Source organism: Patella vulgata, chromosome 1 (genome assembly GCF_932274485.2).
Source record: "Patella vulgata chromosome 1, xgPatVulg1.2, whole genome shotgun sequence".
Taxonomy (NCBI): domain Eukaryota; kingdom Metazoa; phylum Mollusca; class Gastropoda; family Patellidae; genus Patella; species Patella vulgata.
The window spans coordinates 79,463,431-79,485,903 of record NC_065879.2 but is presented as its reverse complement, the minus strand read 5'-3'; the positions used below and the strand labels follow the sequence as shown (position 1 = coordinate 79,485,903).

General features: G+C 34.5%; 2 protein-coding genes across 2 annotated transcripts; one reads left to right on the top strand and one right to left on the bottom strand.

The window, feature by feature from the left end:
* Positions 1-3,069: 3,069 nt before the first annotated feature.
* Positions 3,070-7,612, bottom strand: LOC126814366 (33 kDa inner dynein arm light chain, axonemal). Its single transcript, XM_050539451.2, has 6 exons — positions 7,426-7,612; positions 6,287-6,429; positions 5,873-6,042; positions 5,221-5,399; positions 4,583-4,747; positions 3,070-4,075 (listed from the first exon to the last, which is right to left on the bottom strand). Exons 1-6 carry the CDS (start codon positions 7,504-7,506, stop codon positions 4,040-4,042), a joined length of 774 nt encoding a protein of 257 aa, XP_050395408.1. The 5' UTR covers positions 7,507-7,612; the 3' UTR covers positions 3,070-4,039.
* A 44-nt stretch (positions 7,613-7,656) lies between these two features.
* On the top strand, positions 7,657-20,554 carry LOC126814343 (ER membrane protein complex subunit 2). The gene is made up of 10 exons (XM_050539439.2): positions 7,657-7,694; positions 10,088-10,201; positions 10,892-10,956; positions 11,623-11,708; positions 12,525-12,582; positions 13,320-13,405; positions 13,995-14,136; positions 14,731-14,841; positions 16,728-16,832; positions 18,574-20,554. The coding sequence occupies exons 1-10, from the start codon at positions 7,670-7,672 to the stop codon at positions 18,664-18,666; spliced, it is 885 nt and encodes a 294-aa protein (XP_050395396.1). The 5' UTR covers positions 7,657-7,669; the 3' UTR covers positions 18,667-20,554.
* Positions 20,555-22,473: the final 1,919 nt, after the last annotated feature.

Sequence of the window (22,473 nt, the reverse complement as noted above, 5' to 3'; positions counted from 1 at the left end):
TTAAATTTATACACAGTGTTTAAGGTCATGAGACGAAGAATCCTATTGATTTTCAGCTATTTCCGATAATTACTGCCATAGTTATGGCCCTTGATCACTTCAAAGAATCTTGTGGACGCTCTAGAGGCCAAAGTTAATATCCGATTGACTTTAAATTTATACACAGTGTTTAAGGTCATGAGACGAAGAAGCCTATTGATTTTCAGCGATTTCCGATAATTACTGCCAGAGTTATGGCCCTTGACCACTTCAAAAAATCTTGTGGACGCTCTAGAGGCGAAAATTAATATCCGATTGACTTTAAATTTATACACAGTGTTTAAGGTCATGAGACGAAGAAGTCTATTCATTTTCAGTGATTTTCGATAATTACTGCCAGAGTTATGGCCCTTGATCACTTCAAAAAACCTTGTGGATGCTCTAAAGGCTAAAGTTAATATCTGATTGACTTTAAATTTATACACAGTGTTTGAGGTCACGAGGCTAAGAATCCTATTGATTTTCAAAGATTTCTGATAATTACTGCCAAAGTTATGGCCCTTGATCCCTTTGAAAAATCTTGTGGACGCTCTAGAGGCCAAAGTTAATATCCGATTGACTGCAGATTGATACACAGAGTTTAAGATCTTGAGACGAACAAGTATATTGATTTTCAATGAATTTTTATGACTTGGAACAGCTAAATTCATGATACAGTATTAAAAGTTTTGTATACAAAACGTTAGCATGGGGCAGAACTTTATAAAAACCAAACAAATTCTAATGATTTTCTGAGTTGTTGCTCTTAATCAGATTTTAGTGTATTATAAATGTTTCATTACCGAAAAAAGTAAAAATATGCGACAACTCTTGTTGACTGCCCGGACGATTTAGCTGCTGTGGGCGTATGTTTTTTGTTGCCTGGCAACCTATCTTTATTAAATGAAACCCATCTAAGCACTGCCTATGAATATTTTCTTGCTAAGATTGTTTCAATTGTTTCAATTGCATTTAGTAATTTAACTGGATATACATAGAACATAAATACTGTTATGATGACCAATTAACTAAATTTTGTTTTTTGATATAGGGGGTTTGGGTGGCGGAATGGTTAACACTACTCATGGTCGTGTACAAGCGGGGAATCGAAACCACACCACTTGACTCAATGACAGACATAATTTGGAAATGCGCACCATTTGGCCGCCCAACCCCACTCCTTCAACTAGAGGAGATTTCCTTAATACAATAAAATAGATCTATGATTTAATTTCATCTTATAACTTGTATATTATTGTCCCCCAACTTTAGTAGAGAACAGGGGGGGGGGGAGCTATTTAAGCTAGTTCGTCTGTCCTTGTCACACCTTGTAGAACACAAAAACTCTACTTCTAATTGAAATATAGAATGTTCAAATGTGGTGTAGATGATCATAAGGGTGAATGTCTTGACAATCAATGATGAGCAGTTTCTAATTAAGCTCAGTGGTGATAAGCAATTTGATAACTGGATGCTTCATAATAAGATAAATGTTCATGTAATTAGTGTCATACATGTACATGTATATTAACTTCGAGATTGATGCAGAGAATATCAGCCTCGACTCACTGTTGGCTTGTTAAGATATTTAAAAAAATGATATTTATTTTTGGTTTTTGATAGAAAAATGGTATTTTATACATAACAATGAGATTTGTTTTACCAAATAAATTATTTGTTTGTGATAATCTGTTTGTTGTATTTATACCACAAGGCTTGCTAGTGACCTTTAAGCCCTGAGTTTATGTGAATTGTAAGGGGGTTGAGTGGTGTAACTCATACACTTTAGACTGTAAGGTCTATCATTGAGTGAAGGGAGAGAGAAATGGGGTTTAACGGTCCACTCGACACAAACTAGGTCATTTCGGGACTAACATATGGTTTTATTTTATTTCAATAATTCGCTTGCACGTAGGGTTCTTTAGCAGTGGGAGGAAACTGGAGGACCCGGAGAAAACCCACAAGTTGGACAGGCGAACCTACTCCTTGATACGTACAACCGGGGAATCGAAACCACGCCAGTTGACTCAATGACAGACTTTATGATACAGCGCGAACATGCTAACCATTCAGCCATCCACCCCCCATTGAGTGAAGGAATACGGTTGGTTGTCCAACTGTACCTGCAAGTGAATTATTGACATAAATTGTACTTTGTTAGTCCAAAAATGACAGTTGGTGTTGAGTGGTCATTAAAACCCATTTCTCTCTCTGAATTATATTTGATGTATTCAGATTCTGAAATCCATGATAAAACTGTCATTCAATTGAAATAGTCTTTGAGAGGGCATTTGCATGCAGAAAATTCATCAAATTCATCTATCTAGCCCAACCCTAACCATGGCAGGAAGGAGTACACAACCAAAAGTTTGATTTACAAGTTATTCTTGTAATGGTCACATGAATGCCTACATCTGATTGATCAATATATTCCCAGAAAAACTTTGGGAGTTTCCACCCACCCCAGCCAGTTGTTGAGTCTAATTCATGGAAACTTAGACTGAACTATTTTAAGGATGCCACCATTTCATATGTTGGGGATTAAAAACTTAGCACTTGGCCAATAAATGGACCGATTTGTTAATATGTTTCAGTTTTTGTGAGTAAGATCGCAGGTGTGTTTAATCTGAAATACCTGGTCATACTTTAAATCTCATTCAATGAGTTGCTGCAGCGAACATAGAATGAAATAGGGTTTTAAATCCTACGTTTCTGCACATCAAGCTAACAAAGAGGAAAATCTTTTGGCTAGACAGTGGAATTTCTGCCTTCTCTTCATCGAATTCAAACGATTTCATACCAAACCAAAATGAATTACCGGTAATGAAATAAAGTCGCATGTTCGTCCAGACTTGACACTTTTTCTCTCCAAAATTAGAAAAAGAAATATAGTTCACTTATCAAAAAGAAATTAGCTAGAACTGTGGCCTATCTGCCTATACTTAACTGCCTTTCAATTCATTTCAAAGTGAATTAATTCTAGTTACAATATGAATATGACACAGCATATAGCCATAGACTAACATTTATATAAAAATAAATTCAATAATAAATGTTTTATAGGATAAATAATTTATTAAATATGATACAATAATAATATTATTCCAACCTGGTATTAAATGTACAATTCTGTATTAAATTTAAAGAACAAAGTATAACATAAATGTATTCTAGAGGCTACATAATAAGTGCCCGCTAATAACTTCTCCCTACTCATTGTAATAACTGCTCCCCAATAACTTCTCCCCACCAATAAGCTACCAGTTGATCATAAGATGACTGGGTTTAAAAAATGTATAAAGTGTCCGGTTTTAAATTAAATTCCTATATATTGGGTTGATTATTTAAAATTACATATGTATGATTAAAATCTGTCTCCAGGCTATTTACAATCTCCAATATATCAGGGTACTGTATTCTACATCTCGACCTTTTATTCGGTCTAATTCTACATCTGCCCCCCTTGGTAAGGACAGAGCTATTCTTGTATTGAGATTTTTGACCAATTTGTCAGCTAATGTGGGCTATTGGTCCCACACCGGATATACTACTGGATGAATTTTAATTTAAAACTCAAGTTAGTCTTGATCATCAAGTACTACAATAATTATAGTCCAATCCCTACCAAGGTTAAGACAAAGATGTAACACTTTCTATTTCATAGTTCATAAAAATGTTTTAAAAATAATAATGCTGCTATATGTTGATGTTTAATGCTATTATACGAAAACTAAAATAAGCTATCTTACAAATATAATGCTATGAATAGTTTTAGGTCATCAGTAATTTTACAACTTTTCATAATTACGAATGGATTTATGCGAAAACTATTTGGCTGTTTAAAATTCTAAATAAATATAATGCTATGAATAGTTTTATCAACAACTTCTGAATGTTTACGAATTAAACCACTGTCCCAGAAAATAAATAATGAAGATTGTGTCTACTGCACATGTAGACTTAATACCACGCGGAGTAATGTTGTGATATACAATAACATATTTATACAAATGTTCATTTTTTACTTCTTGGGGGCAATGATTCCTTCTAACTGGGTCTGAAATATACAAAAGAATAAAAATGGTTTAATTGGTGATTTTCAGTGGTAGAAGTAGTGAGGGGAGGGGGGGCACAGAAATTGGGTTAACATTCACACAACACAATGGTACTGACATTGTATATATATTCAATTTTGCATTTTGGTTCCCATCTCATAACTACAATTCATCCAGTAATTTAAATCACTCATTTGTTTGTGTGTTTGTATGTTAAAAATAACATGTGAGCATTTTCGTCATAATACAAGTCAGGACTCATTAATCTAATTAGAACTCAAATTATAATAATGAGAATACAAAATAAGCCTGGACAAAATAGTAAACTAAATTCCAGGATGCTTTTCGACTTATTTGGTAAATCGTTGATTATCATTTTTGATTATTCAACTAATCAGATTCAATAGGCTTGCTCTTTGGTGTCTTTAGCAGTGGGTGGAAACCAGAGGACCCAAAGAAAACTCTGGTACTTGATGGCCAAGAATATGATTGTCATTAATATACCCTACCTTAAGTTGTTGATTTGTACGTTTCAAGAATTGGATTTCTTCTGTGTGTTTTTTCTCCTCCACCTGTCGCTGTTCTTTAGCTCGGTTTTCAATTTGATCACATTTAGCCTTTAATTCATTCACATCTTTCTCTAGTTTACGTTTCTCATCTTCTAAATCTTTTATCTATGATTAGAAAATATAAATTAAATTATGATGGGTTTTTTTTTCCATTTTTTTGTGATATGTTAATATTGAAATTGTGGACATGGGTGAAATGCTGGAGTTTAAAATGCATTTTACTGAGTTGATTTTCCTCCGTTTAAAGTCACGCTGATTGTCATTTGAGAGAAAGGGAGAAATGGGGTTTAACATCCACTCAACACAAAATAGGCTATTTCAGCCCTAACATATGGTTCAATTTTTATTTCAATAATCCACTTGCACGTAGGGGTCTTTTAGTAGTGGGGGGGAACCGAATTCGAAGGACCGAGAGAAAAACCCATGAGGTTTGACAGATGACCCCACTCCTTGTCATGTACAAGCATGGAATCGAAACCATGCGACTTGACTCAATGACAGACCTCATGATGCAATGTGCACACATTACCATTCGGCCATCCAATTATAATATTTCTATTATATAAATGTATAATTACCCGTTTTTCCATATCTGATTTGCCTTGTTCTGCTTGTAACGCTTTTCTCATACCGAAAGCTACGCTAGATTCGTACAGTGTTTGATAGGCAGCTATTGTCATACGGATCTCATCTCGAACACGTAACAACAACAAACCTCTCTCTGCACAGTTTATAGTCACCTGACGAATTAACTCATCTACAAAAAATAAAGTAACATTTTAAAGGATGAGCTACACCATTTGATTTTTGTAGATTTAAAGGATGAGCTACACCATTTGATTTTTGTAGGTTTTATAGGACAATCAGTGGTTGACAATTTCCATTTAGTAATTTTTTGCAGGTTCTTATTATAAAATTTGAGTCCTATAATTATACTTTTTTCGAATATTACAAAAAATATTTTCATACAAAAATATGTAATTTATTTTTGACAAAATTTGAGCCTCTAAGATTTTTTTCTTTCTCAGTTTAATTTTTCCTGACCATTTAAATATTTACATATAAAACTGAATAATTTATCTTGGTTGCTCTTACAAAATTTGAGTTTTTTTTTCTTTTCTTTTCCCTCAAGCATTAAAAATAAGCATTGTTGTTTGAACAGATGAGCTAATTATTTAAGAAGGAATATCTCTTTAATTTAATATAAATTTCTTTTAAAGATATATTTACCAAAGCACTGGGAGTAGAGTTCTCGTCTGACAGGACAGATACCGGTTTCTCTAGCTTGTCTCTGTTGTAACCTACGGTCCAATTCCTCCTGTAGATTGACCACATCTAATCTGGTAGCTGGTGTACTGGAAACTTGTTGGACCCATAACTGACCGTTCTCTGTCCATTCACTAATAAATATAGAAATTAATAACTTCTTATGAAATCGTCCAATTAAAATAAAGATATATTAAGCTTACATTCAAATATAAAAATTGGCAGAAATGTCAGATCCTTTAGATTAGGCAATGATAATGCACCAAATATTTCCACAAAAAGTAGATATTAAACCAAATGCAAATATCTTTCAGATTTGTCTATTTTGTGTGTCGAAGTAAACATTTCACATTAGACTCAAACTCAAATATATCTTACCGTGGTGGGAGAATAGAATTAAGAATTTCATCTGTCTGTTGAGCAGCTTTAGCATCTAAACCAGATGGCTTGTTTTTAGCTGGGGGATTGGGTACAGGACCAGTACCTTGTGGTGATGTCGGAGAAACTTTTAAAGCTCTTGCCTGTAATAACAATTAATACAGGGTTTAAATTTAAAGAGACATTTTCTGATAACGTTCACAAAGAATTTAAATGCTATTTATCTTATACTCTTGACTCACCTATTTTGCAGGAAATCAATATTTTCCCTTGGTTTCAAATTCTACTGATTGTACTATATATATATATATATATATAGTGAAGTATAAATACTGTAATTGATAACACTACAAAGTAGTGTATCCAACATAATAAAAGGAGATGTGGTCATTAAACACTAACAGCCATAAACCCAAACTTTGGTCAAAATATTAATATTTAGCATGATGTTTTTCAAAGAAAGGAGGCGAGTACTAATTGATCAACTGTATTCACACTCTTCTAAGATGTAAGTAACATGAACTGAACATTGGTCCAGATTTATTTTGTAAGTTTTATTGATCCCCTAAAAAGCACCTGCACTTCCCTTCTTTACTAGCTACTTATCACTACCACTACCAGATCTACCTGAATTCAATTTTTGACCCACATAAAAAAAGGACTGTCAAAATGGAGTAAACAACAAAAATACATCTCCACACAGTTTCCTTCAGAATTTCACGAAGATGAAACGGGAAGGGCGAAAACTGAAAGTTTCATCTCATTAAACGGAAAAAATCGGAATTCATAATGTGTAATATGGAATTATTAACATTTTGTGGAGAAACGAAAAATATCTTGGTACTCATTGGACTAGGCCTATTTGGTAGTTTCTATACTATAAGTTAAAAAAAATGGCTTTGCATCAGCATACCCTGCCATTCGGCAGACAGATCTTCCTTCCATAATTGACATAGAAATATATATCGTAATTATAACGTATAAATCCAACTTTCCGAATATGTCCGTGATTAACATTTAATGTGAAAAACAACCCATGAAAAAAATGAGCCGACCAAGGAAGGAGAGCCAGAGAAAGAGATTGGTTTTGTAAATAAATTGTGTAACGTAGCCTGTTCTAGAAACTTGAAGTTACTTACCCGTGGTGTTTTCTTATCTGTATTTCTGCTGACAAGGACGGGGTTGTCATATTTAACTAGAGAAGCGTTCGGTGGAATCATTTTGACGGATGTTTAGTTGGAAGAATGATGAACTCCACTTTTGTCTACACACTTTTATTTCTCTCGACACAAAATTGTTTACGATTCCATGACAACGATTCGGATGCGCAGGCGCTTTGGGATCTGCCGAGATTCTCGTTAAAAACGAGACTTCCGGTTCAAGATGGCTACCCACATTACTTTTGACGGTAAAATTGATAATAAAATCATGTTTTCCCTTTAAATAAGATATACAATTAAATCAAACTCGATTCCTGCATATGTAGAAATATCTGTTTTATTTGACAAGTCCATTACAAATCTTATAAATCTAAGATATTGAGAGAGATATACACCACGTGTGTCAAATTATGTGAAATCACGACCTTATCAAAGCGGTATCACGTCATTTGGGACTCACGTCATTTGGGACTCAACATAAACGACATTTGGGACTCAGTTGACGACGTTTGGGACTCAACACAAACGACATTTGGGACTCAATATAAACGACAGTAATTATCTGCGAGTATAAAACTTGACAATAATATATTGTTGAAAATTTGTGTATATTTAGTAGTACTTCGTTCTTTTTCTTTTATCAAATAGTAAACGAGCTTGATTGACCGACCACTGCTAATGTTTTTTCGTGAAACGGTATAACTGCAATCAACACATGGCCGCCATTCTCGATATACTGCAATAACATCGGGATTATCAGTTAATCAGCTTTAATTATCCCGCTTTGATCGTTGCCATTTCTTATATTTTCCACAAAAAAACTTTGCCTTGTACGCACTAATTTATCGATTGGTATTGCCATCTACGACAAGCATGTCAACGTGCAGCTCACGGATTATCGTTAAAAATTTCTAGGGGCTTGTAAAAAAGATTGCATGTCGTGTAAATATTTATTTTGTTTTTTGTGTAGGTCATTTTCAAAAAAATTCATCAGCATATTATTCGTTTTAAATATATAACTTTTATGAGAAACGATGATTATCAAAGAACCGTAAGTGCAACTAATGTTTTATCGTTTGGTTGAGCCTTTTACTAACCACATGTTTCATGTTAATAAATATTTTCTTTCGTGTTTTGAATTGGCCTATTTCTAATAAATTATCCTGAGTCCCAAATGTCGTATACCTGAGTCCCAAACGACATATACCAAAGTCCCAAACGTCATATACCCGAGTCCCAAATGTCGTGGTCATATTTTTTTTAGTCCCAAATGACGCGAGTCCCAATTGATGTGAGTCCCAAGTCAAAGCATATCGAACCATTCCGTATTCGAGGTTTTTAACGATGTGATTTGAATAATATAGTGCGTCCCTTTTTGATATTGGACCCACTGCACCTCCCCCCCCCCCCACAACATAAACAATCTAAACCAAGTGGCATATGACATATGTTCAATGTTAGGGTGGCCCATGTACTCTACAGAAATAATGTCCACCGCTGATAGTTCGAGACTACCACTGAAGAGTACACATTCGCCGTGCCGAGACCAACTTTCTGATAGTATGATACTATAAATAGCCATGGCACGTGCAATTCTCTACAAATCTATTAACTATTACAGCCGTAAATAATTTATTGTTGACGGTTTTGAATAGCAGTGAAATTAAGTTGCTTGGTTATTACAGCAGATTTAGAAATTACGTTCGTTTCATTTTTTAAATCGCTTTATCATTAACTGTACCGTTAAGAGCGGCGTCTTTTGGTTTAGTACAAATAATATCTCTGAATCACTCGGGTTAGACAGGAACATGATACTAGCAGTAGTTTCATTTTACTTTTACAAGGTTCGTAAAACGATTGTTGAGCTACCTAACGTGCTTATTTCTAAATTCAATTTCTTGTTCTAGCTTTCTGTTATGTTTCGTAAAAAAGTAGTCTTGATTATCCCGACCTGTCAATCAGACGTAGAATGGTCGATAGACTGGTTAAGCGAGACTAATTTCAAAACAAGGGCACGTAACCTATCTTTTACTCAAAAGTGTCTGGATGTTATGGACGACACTTGGAACCAGTTTTCAGTCTATTATTTATAGATGATTAATGGTCATAGCTTATTAAGTACAACATGATCGTTTATTTAGTGACTATAATTGTGTGAAACTGATTTGAGGCTTGGCATATATATAAATATTGTGGCGTAATTGTCGAGATATATGGAGATATATGAAGATATTTATTTATGGTGGGTCACCCTATCAATGTAAACAATGTGAATGACACACATTTCACCACAACATACATATGCACTATGCAGATGTTATAAAGTTATAGTAGCCAAGTAGGACGTTAAACTCCATTTCATTTCATTATATAGTTATATAGTATACATGTACAGGGTAGTCACATTGCCTTGCCAGGCCCTACCTCCTACATTCCCGATAAAGATCATTCTCGATTAATAATAAGAGCGAAATCAAGATCTCCTGGTTAATGAGCCAGCACCTTACTCACGGAGCCATTGTGGCTCCCAATTGCTAAAGGGTCCTAGATTTTCACTTCACATCATTCATGTCTCATGAAGTTTAGTGGAATTTATAACCAGTATGTTTCAATATATTATAGTTTTGATTTCTTGTTGTAGAAGCGAGAACCATCTTAAAGAAAATGAGAGATGAACAAGTTCGAGATGGTGATATGGTGGTTAAATTATGGGAAGGATTTTTAATACATCATTCACATAAACTAGCTGATGAATGTTAGTATAAAGTTAAAGACCCATTATCTCTTCCAGTAGTCAATTTAGATGCTATTAGATTAGGATTTAAAAGAACCATACTGTCAAGCAAAATACAGTAATTTTATAGTTTTTATGTATAAGAACACTTAGAAATAGATATATAGAAAATTGGGATAATGTTCAAATTTTTAACAATGGTTGCTGATCATAGCGTACAAGGTTTAATTCCTTCTTTGAACCATAGATGCGACTGAAAATGTTGGCCTCGGTCGTGCTGATTGTTTCCATATCATTGTCTGATAGAAATTCCTCAGAATATGACATTATATCCTTATCTTTATGTATGAGTTTCAGTATAGCTAATATCTTGGGATGAGTTGTCTTGGGATGAGTTGTCTTTGGGATGAGTTGTCGGGTATTCAACCAAAATATGCTAAAACAATTGTTGAAGATCCATGTACTGGCCAACCTAGAAGAAAGCATTTTGCATTATGTGTTTTTACCAAACTCTTTGAAAAACCCTATAATATACATCATAATACATGACTTGTTAAAAATCTTTAAATATGTCAGCAATGAATTGGCAGATCTGTCTCAGATAAATCTGTACATGTACCATATACATTGACCAAAATAACCTAGCTTGTGTTAAGTAGACATTAAAACCCATCTTTCTCTAAACTTAATAATGTTTTTATTTTTTGATAGTATGGATGGTGTATGAACAAGTTTGTATAGCTGCTTTAGACTGTAGGAGACTGGATTTAGCAGAGGTTAGTAGCTTCCATAATCAAATTTGTATATGATATTATAAAAGTCACCCTACGGATTGCTTCAAAATACTAATTGAAAGATTTTCCATTTCTGTAAAATTTCAATTTTTATTTTAAGTAAATGTGGGAATGGAACCGATAAAATTAACTTGTTGACAGTTCTAGTTTTTCCGTATATTAACAAGATGTAAAATTTAAATGATATTCTGTGGCTGTAAAATTACATTTTTAGAAATTTTTGCATAACATACCATTTGTTTTTAATATTTTGTTCAAGTTGCAAATGTGTTCAGCTAGTTTGTGACAGTGGAGCTCTGATCTACCGGTAGATATGTTTTCTGTAAACAAGCATTATAGTGGAGCTCTAGCTCTAGAGTATAATGTAGAATGGTTCCTGCTCTGAAGAGAGTCGGTTAATACTTCTGAAAGGTCCCATTAGATGCTATATCTCTAAAGTCACAGTGGCGCTATGAATTATTTGCTTTTGCACCCTCCCATTCCCACGCATTTCACCCAAAGATGGACTAGCCTCTCAAACAAGACTGGCTCTTCTGATATGTCTGTGATGATATATCACCATCAGTGGAAGTAGAAGCGACCCCCCAAATGAATGTGCAGATGTCTATAGTGCTTTAATTGAGCTCTAATATGCTCTGTATATTACAGGAATGTATAGAAGCATTACAGTATAAATTTCCAGATAGTATGCGAGTAAAAAGATTAGAAGGTCTTTTCTATGAAGCTGATGGCAGGTACGTTGTTTATTTAAAACGATCTGTTACACTTGTAACAAAGACTTGGATACCTTTCATTAGGTCCATATATAAAATTGTTGATTTCATTTGATTTTATAATGTTGATTTGTTTTGTTGAGGGGGGGTTGGATGGCTGAATGGTTAGCGTGTGCGCGCTGTATCATAAAGTCTGCCATTGAGTCGACATGACAAGAAGTAGGGTCGCCTGTCCAACCTTGTGGGTTTTCTCCGGGTCCTCCAGTTTCCTCCCACTGCTACAGACCCCTACGCGCAAGCGAATTATTGAAATAAAATTAAACCATGCTAGTCCCGAAATGACCTAGTTTGTGTCGAGTGGACGTTAAACCCCATTTCTCTCTCTCTCTCTGTTTTGTCGACCTGTGTTCGATCCCAGTGTTGGCCGAGAGAGTTCATCAGGATTTTACAATGTGGTTTCCCCTCGCCCGTGGTTCACTACAGAGGGCCTGGCAAGGAACAACATAAAGATGTTCGGATTGAATGAAGAAATGAACTCCTGTGTACACATTGGCGATTACGTATAAAAGAACCATGGACAGCAAAATGCCTGTCTTTATTAGTCCAGTAGAGGCAGAACGGTAGGATGTTAAACCCCATTCATTTCTCTTATTTGGTCAAAAATTAAATTTGTTGATGCCATTTGATTTTATAATATTGATTTGTTTTGTGGAGTTTCGACCTGTCTTCATGCTAAATGGGTGCTATGGTTTTTGGCAATGGTTTATGATCTTATCCAAATGACTAGACCCTTTTATACCTATGTTAATGAAATCAACGTCTTTATTTTATTTGTAGATATAATGAAGCTGATAAACTATATACAGAAATAATAGAAAAAGATAATACTAACATGGTAAGTAATTCATTTATTTATTCGACAATTTAACAATTTAATCAAAAAGTGTGAGTCTATCAGTCAGTTTGTGCTTCTTACAATTCTTTAAACACAAGTAATATGAGTCAGAGTTTAGTAATATGAGTCAGAGTTTTTGAGATTGGTTTTGAGATTTTTTAGGCTAGTATTAAAGATAGATTATGGGAAATTAGATAGAGAGCTGGCAGTTCTGGCTATAATAGTTAAAAACTAGATAATGTAAAGGGAATTTGCTAAAGAAAATTCAGTCGAATTGATCCCACTCTGAACCGAGAATTTAACGATTGAATTTTGGGCCTAGCATTGATCATCATTACTGAAGTCGAAGTCGGTACGATAAAAAACATAGTCTCGATTATTATTTTTTGATTTAAATCATCAATGAGCATTGAGCAGCAGATCAGGTTCTAATCGAGTAAATATCACAGGCTAGCGATGCCATCGAGATTTGATTATGGTCTGGATAAGTTAATTAATGTCTTAATAATTTAGATAACATTTCAGGCCTAAAGAAAGAACTGCAATTGGCAGATTAAGCTCTTGCATAATGTACGTTTAAGCTAGAACCAGATTAAAAGTTGGAATCCTGCATCACTTTTTGCACCGGACACTGAAAATGTAAAAACAGCTGGTGGGTGTATATTTATTGGCTGGCAATGCTATGTTTAATACTCCCATAGGAAATTATAATAGAACACATAATTTATTATTTTCAGATTGCTAGGAAACGCCAAGTGGCCATTTTAAAAGCACAGGGTAAAATGGCCGAAGCGATACAGAAATTGAACGAATATTTAAGAAAGTAAGCAGATGTTTTATTTTACTCTTACAATATTTACTTGTGAGCCACAAGGGGATCAGTGAGTAAGATGCTGGCTCACACGTTGAATATTCACACTGTATTTAGTCATAACTTTACGGCAAGTTCTTGGCGTGCGAAGCTCGGAACTGTGGGTAAATCACAAGAAATGTCAACGCTGATTGATTAAGCACCGTCTGACGTCATAGGGTCAAAAGCCGCTCAAACAACCCCTGACGGGACCTTCCAGAACAATCGGTCAGATCTTCATGTAGTGTAGGCCATCGAAAGCATAAAAAAACGAAACGAAATATAGATCTGTATTTTAATCAGATTGACCTCCTGCTGTACACATATGTAACTCATTATTATTCATATATACAAAAGTCATGAATATTCATGTTAAAATCACTGGAGATTTAACTGTGATGGGTTTTAATGTATGTATAGTGAGTGTATCAGTTTCACCAAGTAAAGTTGATTTTTTGATGCCTGATGAAATGAATTTAATTATTATTAATATTATTTTACTTAAAATATGTAAAGATGAATATTATTTACAGTGAGAATTTACAACAATTTGTTTTTGCAGATTTATGACAGATTATGAGTCGTGGATGGAATTATGTGATTTATATTTATGTGAATTTGACTACAGTAATGCAGCTTTCTGTATGGAGGAAGTCATAATGTCTAATCCACATAATCATCTCTTCCATCAAAAATATGCAGAGGTACCATATTTAAACATAATATATTACTGTAATGTTTATTGTACTGGGAGAGGGCACAATGGCCAAGGAACCGGAGACACCAGCATTTTACTATTATGACAATTGAGCCAGTGATGCCATATTAAAAATGTATTATTACTGTGATATTGATTGCCACACTGGCTGAGGGAGGTAGGACCTGGCTCACATACCAGGAGATCCTGAATTCGATCACAGTGTTGGTCAAAAAAGTTTGTTGTCAGTGGTGCACAGGACGGAGGAAGAACCCTATTGAAATTCAGAGTTGCTCAAAGGTATTTGGCCAGCTTGAATTCCTTTAGTCGATTCTTTGATTATTTAATTAGCCTACTGCAATTTGATATGCGATACTATAAACTATGAATAAATCTTCATAAGTTTAATTACCCTACTACAATATGATTGGTAAACATTTGTATGTTGCATTCACTGTAATCTGCTTCCTATGATGCAGGCCCTATTCACTGGCAGGGGACCACAGTTAAATTAGCTAATATGTATCAAGGGGTCTGACAAGCCGTTGTCTCTGTTAATTTATGTGTATGTTTTAGATTTCCTGATATTTGTTTATTATAGATTCGATATACAATGGGTGGAGCAGAAAATATGGAATTAGCCAGAAGTTATTTTGCTCAAGCTGTTAAATTAAATCCCAATAATACTCGAGCATTAAATGGTGTTTTATTGGTAAGTCATTATTAACTATTCTACAATAATACTTGAGCATTAAATGGCGTTTTATTGGTAAGTCATTAGTGACTATTCTACAATAATACTCAAGCATTAAATGGTGTTTTATTGTTAAGTGGTTAGTAACTATTCTACAAATAATACTCGAGCATTAAATGGTGTTTTATTGTTAAGTGGTTAGTAACTATTCTACAATAATACTCCAGCATTAAATGGTGTTTTATTGTTAAGTCATTATTAACTATTCTACAATAATACCCAGGTTTTAAATGGTGTTTTATTATTCAGTTATTATTAAAGATGCATTATGTAGATTTAGATAATGAACTGTCCATTCTTGCTATAATAGTTCAAAAAAAGATAATGCAAAATTAATATATTAAAAGTTTCATTCAAATTACTTTATTCTGAGCGAAGTTATTAATGTTTTAAGTTTTTACAAGATGTGGCATAGATTGTTTATTATTGTAACAACGGTACTTGTAATTCGAGACTTAGCCTCGATTTGCCATTTTATATTTAAAAATCATTAAATGGCAACCATATTTTAATCTGTGTACATCTCCAACATCCGATGATCTAGAGAGTTGATTATGGGCTTGTCATGTGAATGAATGTCTAAATAATAGTTGATATAACATTTGAAGCCAAAATAAGGACCTGCAATAGGCAGATTTAGCTCTTACATAATGTATTTTTAATTATTTTACAATAATACTCGAGCATTAAATGGTGTTTAATTGGCAAGTTATTATTAAACATGCATTATGCAAGAGCTAAATCTGATTATTGCAAGGCTTCAGATGTTATAGAAATTATAAATTAGATCTTTATTTAAACAACAAGACCAAAATCAACTCTGTAGACCCACGGATGGCTCGGCTACAGCTCGGATTTAAATAGGATTTCACTAATTGATTAAATCAGATAAGGGGTAACCTGATGAAAATACGTCAGTTAGATCGAGGCTAAATGATAGAGTGTACTTAGCGAGGCCGCTGTAAAGCGTTTCCGTATGCCATTGAAAACTTTACTTGATAATCGAGATATGTAGGTGGAGTTAACGCCTGTCAATCAAACATTTCGCTACCATTTCTAGGCAAATATTACAACGATGATAATAAAGTAATTTGACTGAATTTTTCAATATATTCTTCTTTCATCATCTACTTTTGAACTGTTATAGCAAGAATGGCCAACTCTCTATAAATATCTCCCATAATGTATCTTTAACTATTCTATAATAATACCCAGGCTTCAAATGGTGGGGGGTTGGATGGCTGAATGGTTAGCGTGCGCGCGCTGTATCATAAAGTCTGTCATTGAGTCAATTGGTGTGGTTTCGAATCCCGATTGTACGTGACAAAGAGTAGGGTCACCTGTCCAACCTCGTGGGTTTTCTCCGGGTCCTCCGGTTTCCTCCCACTGTTAAAGACCCCTACGCGCATGCGAACTATTGAAATAAAATTAAACCATATGTTAGTCCTGAAATGACCTAGTTTGTGTCGAGTGGACGTTAAACCCCATTTCTCCCTCTCTCGCTTCAAATGATGTTATATTTGTAAGTTATTATTAACTATTTTATAATAATACCCAGGATTTAAATGATGTTACATTTGTAAGTTATTATTAACTATTCTACAATAAGACCCAGGCTTTAAATGGTGTGTTTTATTGCTAAGTTATTATTAACTCTTCTAGAAAAATACCTGAGCTTTAAGTGGTCTGTTTTATTGGCAAGTTATTATTAACTATTCTACAATAATACTCAAGCTTAAAATGGTGGTTTTTTTAATAAGTTTTATTATCTATCCTATAAAACACAGTTATTAAATGATGTTTTATTTAATGATAACACTGTTTATGTTACTTTATATTTGCAGGCAGCAACAAATCTAGCTACCGCATATAGTAAAGGTGCCAAAGAAAAACAGATCAACGCTCGTTACGCATCATGGGCAGAAGAACAATTAACAGTTAAATATAAGGTATAATCTTTTAAATTGATTTGCCAATAAGCATTTGCTCTACTGTACAAGGGGGGTTGGATGGTCGAATGGTTAGCACATGTGCGCTGTATCATAAAGCCTGTCATTGAGTCAACTGGCGTAGTTTTGAATACCCGGTTGTATGTGACAAGGAGTAGGGTCGCCTGTCCAACCTCATGGGTTTTCTCCGGGTCCTCCGGTTTCTTCCCTCTGCTAAAGACCCCTACGCGCAAGCGAATTATTGAAATAAAATTAAACCATATGTTAATCCCGAAATGACCTAGTTTGTTTGGGGGGTTGGATGGCTGAATGGTTAGCGTGCGCGCGCTGTATCATAAAGTCTGTCATTGAGTCGACTGGCGTGGTTTCGAATCCCCGGTTGTACGTGACAAGGAGTAGGGTCGCCTGTCCAACCTTGTGGGTTCCCCTACGCGAATTATTGAAATAAAATTAAAAACCATATGTTAGTCCCGAAATGACCTAGTTTGTGTCGAGTGGACGTTAAACCCCATTTCTCTCTCTCTCTCCCTAGTTTGTTTCGAGTGGACGTTAAACCCCATTTCTCTCTCTCTCTCTCTACTGTACAATATGTAGTCAAACCTAGAATTGCTTCGGCACCAAACGTCTACACTACAGTAAAATATACATCCAAGAAATACGATGCTATATGAACCTGGGAGAATATATAAGGCCATTTTAGTACTGGCATGTATTCTATCCTTGTATATGATGCTGTGTAAACATATTTGATATTGATTCGAAATATGGTACTAAATAAACCCTAGAACGAACAGATACAAGGCCAATTTAGTGCTTCAAGTAATTCTGCACTTAACTGAACTAGTATTTTATGCCGAGTGAAGCACATTCAGCACAAACAAACCTTGAGTAAATCCTTTTGCACAGCAGTATTTCCATTTCTGCATTAGTTTACAATTTAGCGATCATTTTAGAAGATAACATATAGCACTCTCAATGTGTGGCCACTTGAATTGCTAATTTGAAGTTGCTAATCGATATTTGCAGGAGAATATCTAATGTTTCATGACTTAATCCAAAGAAAAATTTATTTTAAAAAAACTAAATGGAAATATAAACGGTAGACTATGTCCTAGCTCATATTAAAAAGAGGCACATGAAAATCATAGGTGACACTGGCTTGTGTTCACTCTGATGACCCGGTGCTGCACTGGTTGAAAGTAATACAACTCTAAAACTGGAAGTAGTAGTCCAACGCCACCAGACCTATGTCACTCCCCAGTTCAAGCTACCCATATACACCAAATTTTTGCCTCGTGGACAGCCCTAGTGTAGCCACCAACTCTGAACAGACAAACAAACGACAGTCACAAATATTAATATTGAATCATTCTTTGAACTGATATTCCTTCTAGAGATTCAATTTTCACAATATTGTAGTTTTCATTGGATTAACGGTCCCTTCTATGAAGATCATAGACTTTAAAGTAAAGAATACTTCCTTCACTTGAATTTCATATGGCATGGTTTCGATTCCATGTTTGTGTGTGACAAGGAGTAGAGTCACCTATCTAACCTCGTGGGTTTTCTCTGAGTCCCTCGGTTTCCTCCCACAGCTAAAGACCCCTACACCCAAGCGACTTATTGACATAAAATTGAACCATATGTTAGTCTCAGAATTACCTAGTTTGTGTTGAGTGGACTTAAACACTCTCTATCTCTCTCACTTGAATATTGTATATTTTGTTAATTATTTTTCCAGACTCAAGCTACAGATGAACAGAGGAAAGAAACAAAAGTTTTAGAGTCTTTAAGAAAATTATTAGAATTATCTCAAAGTGTTGGGGGTAGTTAAATTATTGATCCAGTCTCAAACTTCATTGGGTCAAAGGTGAAATTGATCTGAAATTATCTCGAATCATATTCCACGATTGGTTGTAATTTATTGAAGAGGCTTTAACTCTTTTAAACAAGAAGATGAATTTTACTAATTTGATATATTGTATCCATAATAACCTAATTATCATAATTTATGCACAAGCCAAGTTGGAGAAAAACATTTTGCACTAGCTGAACTTAGAGAAAAACATTCTGCACTAGCCAAACTTGGAGAAAAACATTTTTAACTAACCAACTAAGAGACAACCTTTTCGGACAGGCTTTTAATGAATTGTTTTGGAGATGTCAGGGTCTCAATTGTCTGTCCAGGAATGTTCCAAATAGTAGGGTTACCAATGCAGTCAGACATTTGCTCTATTGAAAGTTAAACCTACTTCTGCGAATGCTCAAGTTCAAATAATCTGAATTGATTACATGACATAGAGATGCACAATTGTACATTGTAAGAGGTCGCTTGTAGTAACCTATAAATAGTCATTGTACATAACTAATAAAGCCCTAAAAAAATCTAATGTTAATGATTCAGAATTACAGTAAGGTTTAGCTTGTTGCAGCAGATATTTAAAATAAAATTTTTTTTTTTTTTTTTTTTTTCAATTACCGGTAGAGCTATTAGGAGAGTCATCTTTTGGTTTAGATTTTCTCTCCATGGAAATAGTTGGCAATATCTTGACGATTATTTTGTATTTCAAATAGTTGGACAGGATTAGGAGTGGAGTTCTAAGAGTCTTTTAAACAAACTTTATAATTTATAAAAATTGGGGTATATATATTGACATCATGATGTAAATATAATCAAAAGTGTTATGTTAACTATTTATGTTAGATAAAACCAATCATGTCAATTTCATATATCATAATTTCATTATCATGTACATTGTCAGATAAAAATTGTAATTGTTATTAATCGATGTTGTAATTAACTATAATTGTTATTATCAGATGAACGTTGGAATAAATTGTGCTGATTGTTGCTTTAGAATGTGCCGAACCAACCATAGTTTTTAAAGTTGTAATTAATTATCAATTGCATATTATAATTAATTATCAGAAGCATGTTATGTTGTAATTAATTAATTATCAGAAGCATGTTTTGTTGTAATTAATTATCAGATGCATGTTGTAATTAATTATCAGATGCATGTTGTAATTAATTATCAGATGCATATTGTAATTAATTAAACATCATATGTATATTGTGATTAATTAATTATCAGATACATATGTAATTAATTAAGTATCATAAGTACATTGTAATTAATTATTAGAGGCATATATTGTAATTACCAGATGCATATTGTAATTAATTATCAGATGCTTATTGGAATTCATTAAATAATTATCAGAAAAATATTGTAATTAATTATCAGAAAAATTGTAATTAATTATCAGAAAATTGTAATTAATTATCAGAAAAATTGTAATTAATTATCAGAAAAATATTGTAATTTACTAATGCTCTGATGTAGATTGTAATTAATTGTGCGGAATGTTTTGTTGACCCCTTTATAAACAAGCCTGCATGTAACAGTTGGCGTTCTGAGACAATTTTCCATTATGCATTATTTATCTAGGTATTATAATTACATACTCTTATAGCAAATTATTTGATCAGTAATAATTAAACATAAAAGTTCCATCTTCTATACAATTTGACCTGTAATTAGTCATTACATGCAATAGACAAATTTTTGCACTGTGGTGCTAGCATCATACAGGGTCTAGTCACCCCTAGCGTTCTCGTCTTGATGACAGTTGATTTGTCACTGGAATCTAGACGTAGTCAACCTTGTTTTTGTCATACTCATGATAACTTGATGTAAAATAAAATGGTTTTGAATAGATCACACATAGAACTGTATTCTGTGTTAAAGACAACCTTCTCGTCTGTGATAAGGATAAAGACCACTTCAGGAAAATTTTAAAGAAAGATAAATCAATACATTGAATATCTAGAATCTGGGAATTTGTATGTGGCAAGGACAAAAATGTTATCTTGTCCCAAAGCATCGACCATTGAAATTGCTTGGCTCTGCTTAGCTTTAGCTCGAAATGTTAATCATTGAACTCCGTCAAGACATTCACCTAATGAACATTCTACCTCAATTAGGAGAGTTGTTGTGTCCCAAAGTCTAGACCAATCGAATTGCTTACCCTGGGCAGAAAATGTTCATTATCGAACTTAGTCAAGGTACTGATGTGATAAAACTATACACCATTCTCATCAAGGCATTCACATAATAAACACCTATTCCAAATGTTAACATTCTAGCTCAATTAGAATGAGAGTTATTGTGTTCCAAAGTCTCAACCAATCAAATTGCATATCGCTCTGCTTACCCCGAGCAGAAAATGCTCATTATCGAACTTAGTCAATGTATTGAGGTAATGAAACTATACACCAAGTTTCATCACTCTCACTTAATTAGAACTAAAGTTATCGTGTCCCAAAGCATCAACCAGTCAAATTGCTTATCTCTGCTTACCCTAAGCAGAAAATGCTCATCTTCGAACTCCATCTCGACATTGACCTAATAAACACCTACACCAAGTTTGAACATTCTAGCTCAATTAGAAGGAGATTTATTGTGTCCCAAAAAGTGTGGCGGACAGATGGGGACAAACAATGGTAATAAAAAAGGGAATATATGGAAAATTCAGTAAAATTAGTATATTCTGAGCGATGTTATGAATGTTGGACGTTTTAATACGGTTAGAAGTTTTGATTTTCATTGCTACCATTGTTACAATTATAAATGTAGTCATGATTATCCATGGTCTAGAGAGTTGATTAGGGGATTGTCATGTGAATAAATGTCTAATTAATAATTTATATAACATTTGAAGCCAAAATAAAGACCTGAAATAGGCCGATTTAGCTCTTACATAATAGGGGTAACAGGGGGCTAAGTGTGTTAGTAAGGGGCTAAGTGGGTAAGATGCTGGCTCGCTAGCCTGGAGGTCGGGTGTTCGATTCCTGCATTGGCCGAGAAAGTTCATCCAGATTTTCCAGCGTGGTTCCCGCTTGTCAGTGATACAGGACAGAGAGCCTGACAAGGCGTCCATGTAAAAGATCCCTCTACCTGTGGATTTTGATAATATAAGAGTAGGCTGTAGTGCCGTTGTCCGGGCAAAATTTCCGTCATATCACACTGTATGGCATATGCCCGTCTTCATTAGCCCAGTTCGGAGCAGAACAGTAGGATGTCAACCCCATTTCATTTCATTTCATACATAATGCATATTAAAGATACATTATGGGAGATAAGATAAAGAGATGGTAGTTCTCGCTATAATAGTTAAAAACTAGATAGTGTAAAGATAATTTGCTGAAAATTTCTGTCAAATTGATCCACTATGAACTGAGAAAAAAATGAAATGAAATGAAATGAAATGGGGTTTAATGTCCTACTGTTCTGCTCCTATACTGGGCTAATGAAGACGGGCATATGCCATACAGTGTGCTATGAGGGAAATTTTGCCCGGGCACCGGCACTAACGCCTACTCTTATATCGAATTCCAACTGCCAAGGGATCTTTTACGTGCATTCCAATGTATACACGGGACCTCGGTTTTTCGTCTCATCCGAAGGACTAGACAGCTGTCCTTGTCAGGCCCTCCGTTCTGCACCACTGACAAGGGGAAACCACGTCAGAAAATCCAGATGAACTTTCTCGGCCAATGCAGGGATCGAACACCCGACCTCCAGGCTAGCGAGCCAGCGTCTTAACCACCTAGCCACCGTGGCTCCCAGCCGAGAAA

Coding starts and splice junctions, on each gene's coding strand:
- LOC126814366 (XM_050539451.2), bottom strand. CDS start 7,506: ATGATTCCACCGAACGCTTCTCTAGTTAAATATGACAACCCCGTCCTT. Junction 6,043..6,286: donor AATTCTATTCTCCCACCACG/GTAAGATATATT, acceptor TATATTTATTAG/TGAATGGACAGAGAACGGTC. Junction 5,400..5,872: donor ACTCTACTCCCAGTGCTTTG/GTAAATATATCT, acceptor TATTTTTTGTAG/ATGAGTTAATTCGTCAGGTG.
- LOC126814343 (XM_050539439.2), top strand. CDS start 7,670: ATGGCTACCCACATTACTTTTGACG. Junction 14,842..16,727: donor CATTAAATGGTGTTTTATTG/GTAAGTCATTAT, acceptor TTATATTTGCAG/GCAGCAACAAATCTAGCTAC. Junction 16,833..18,573: donor AATTAACAGTTAAATATAAG/GTATAATCTTTT, acceptor TTATTTTTCCAG/ACTCAAGCTACAGATGAACA.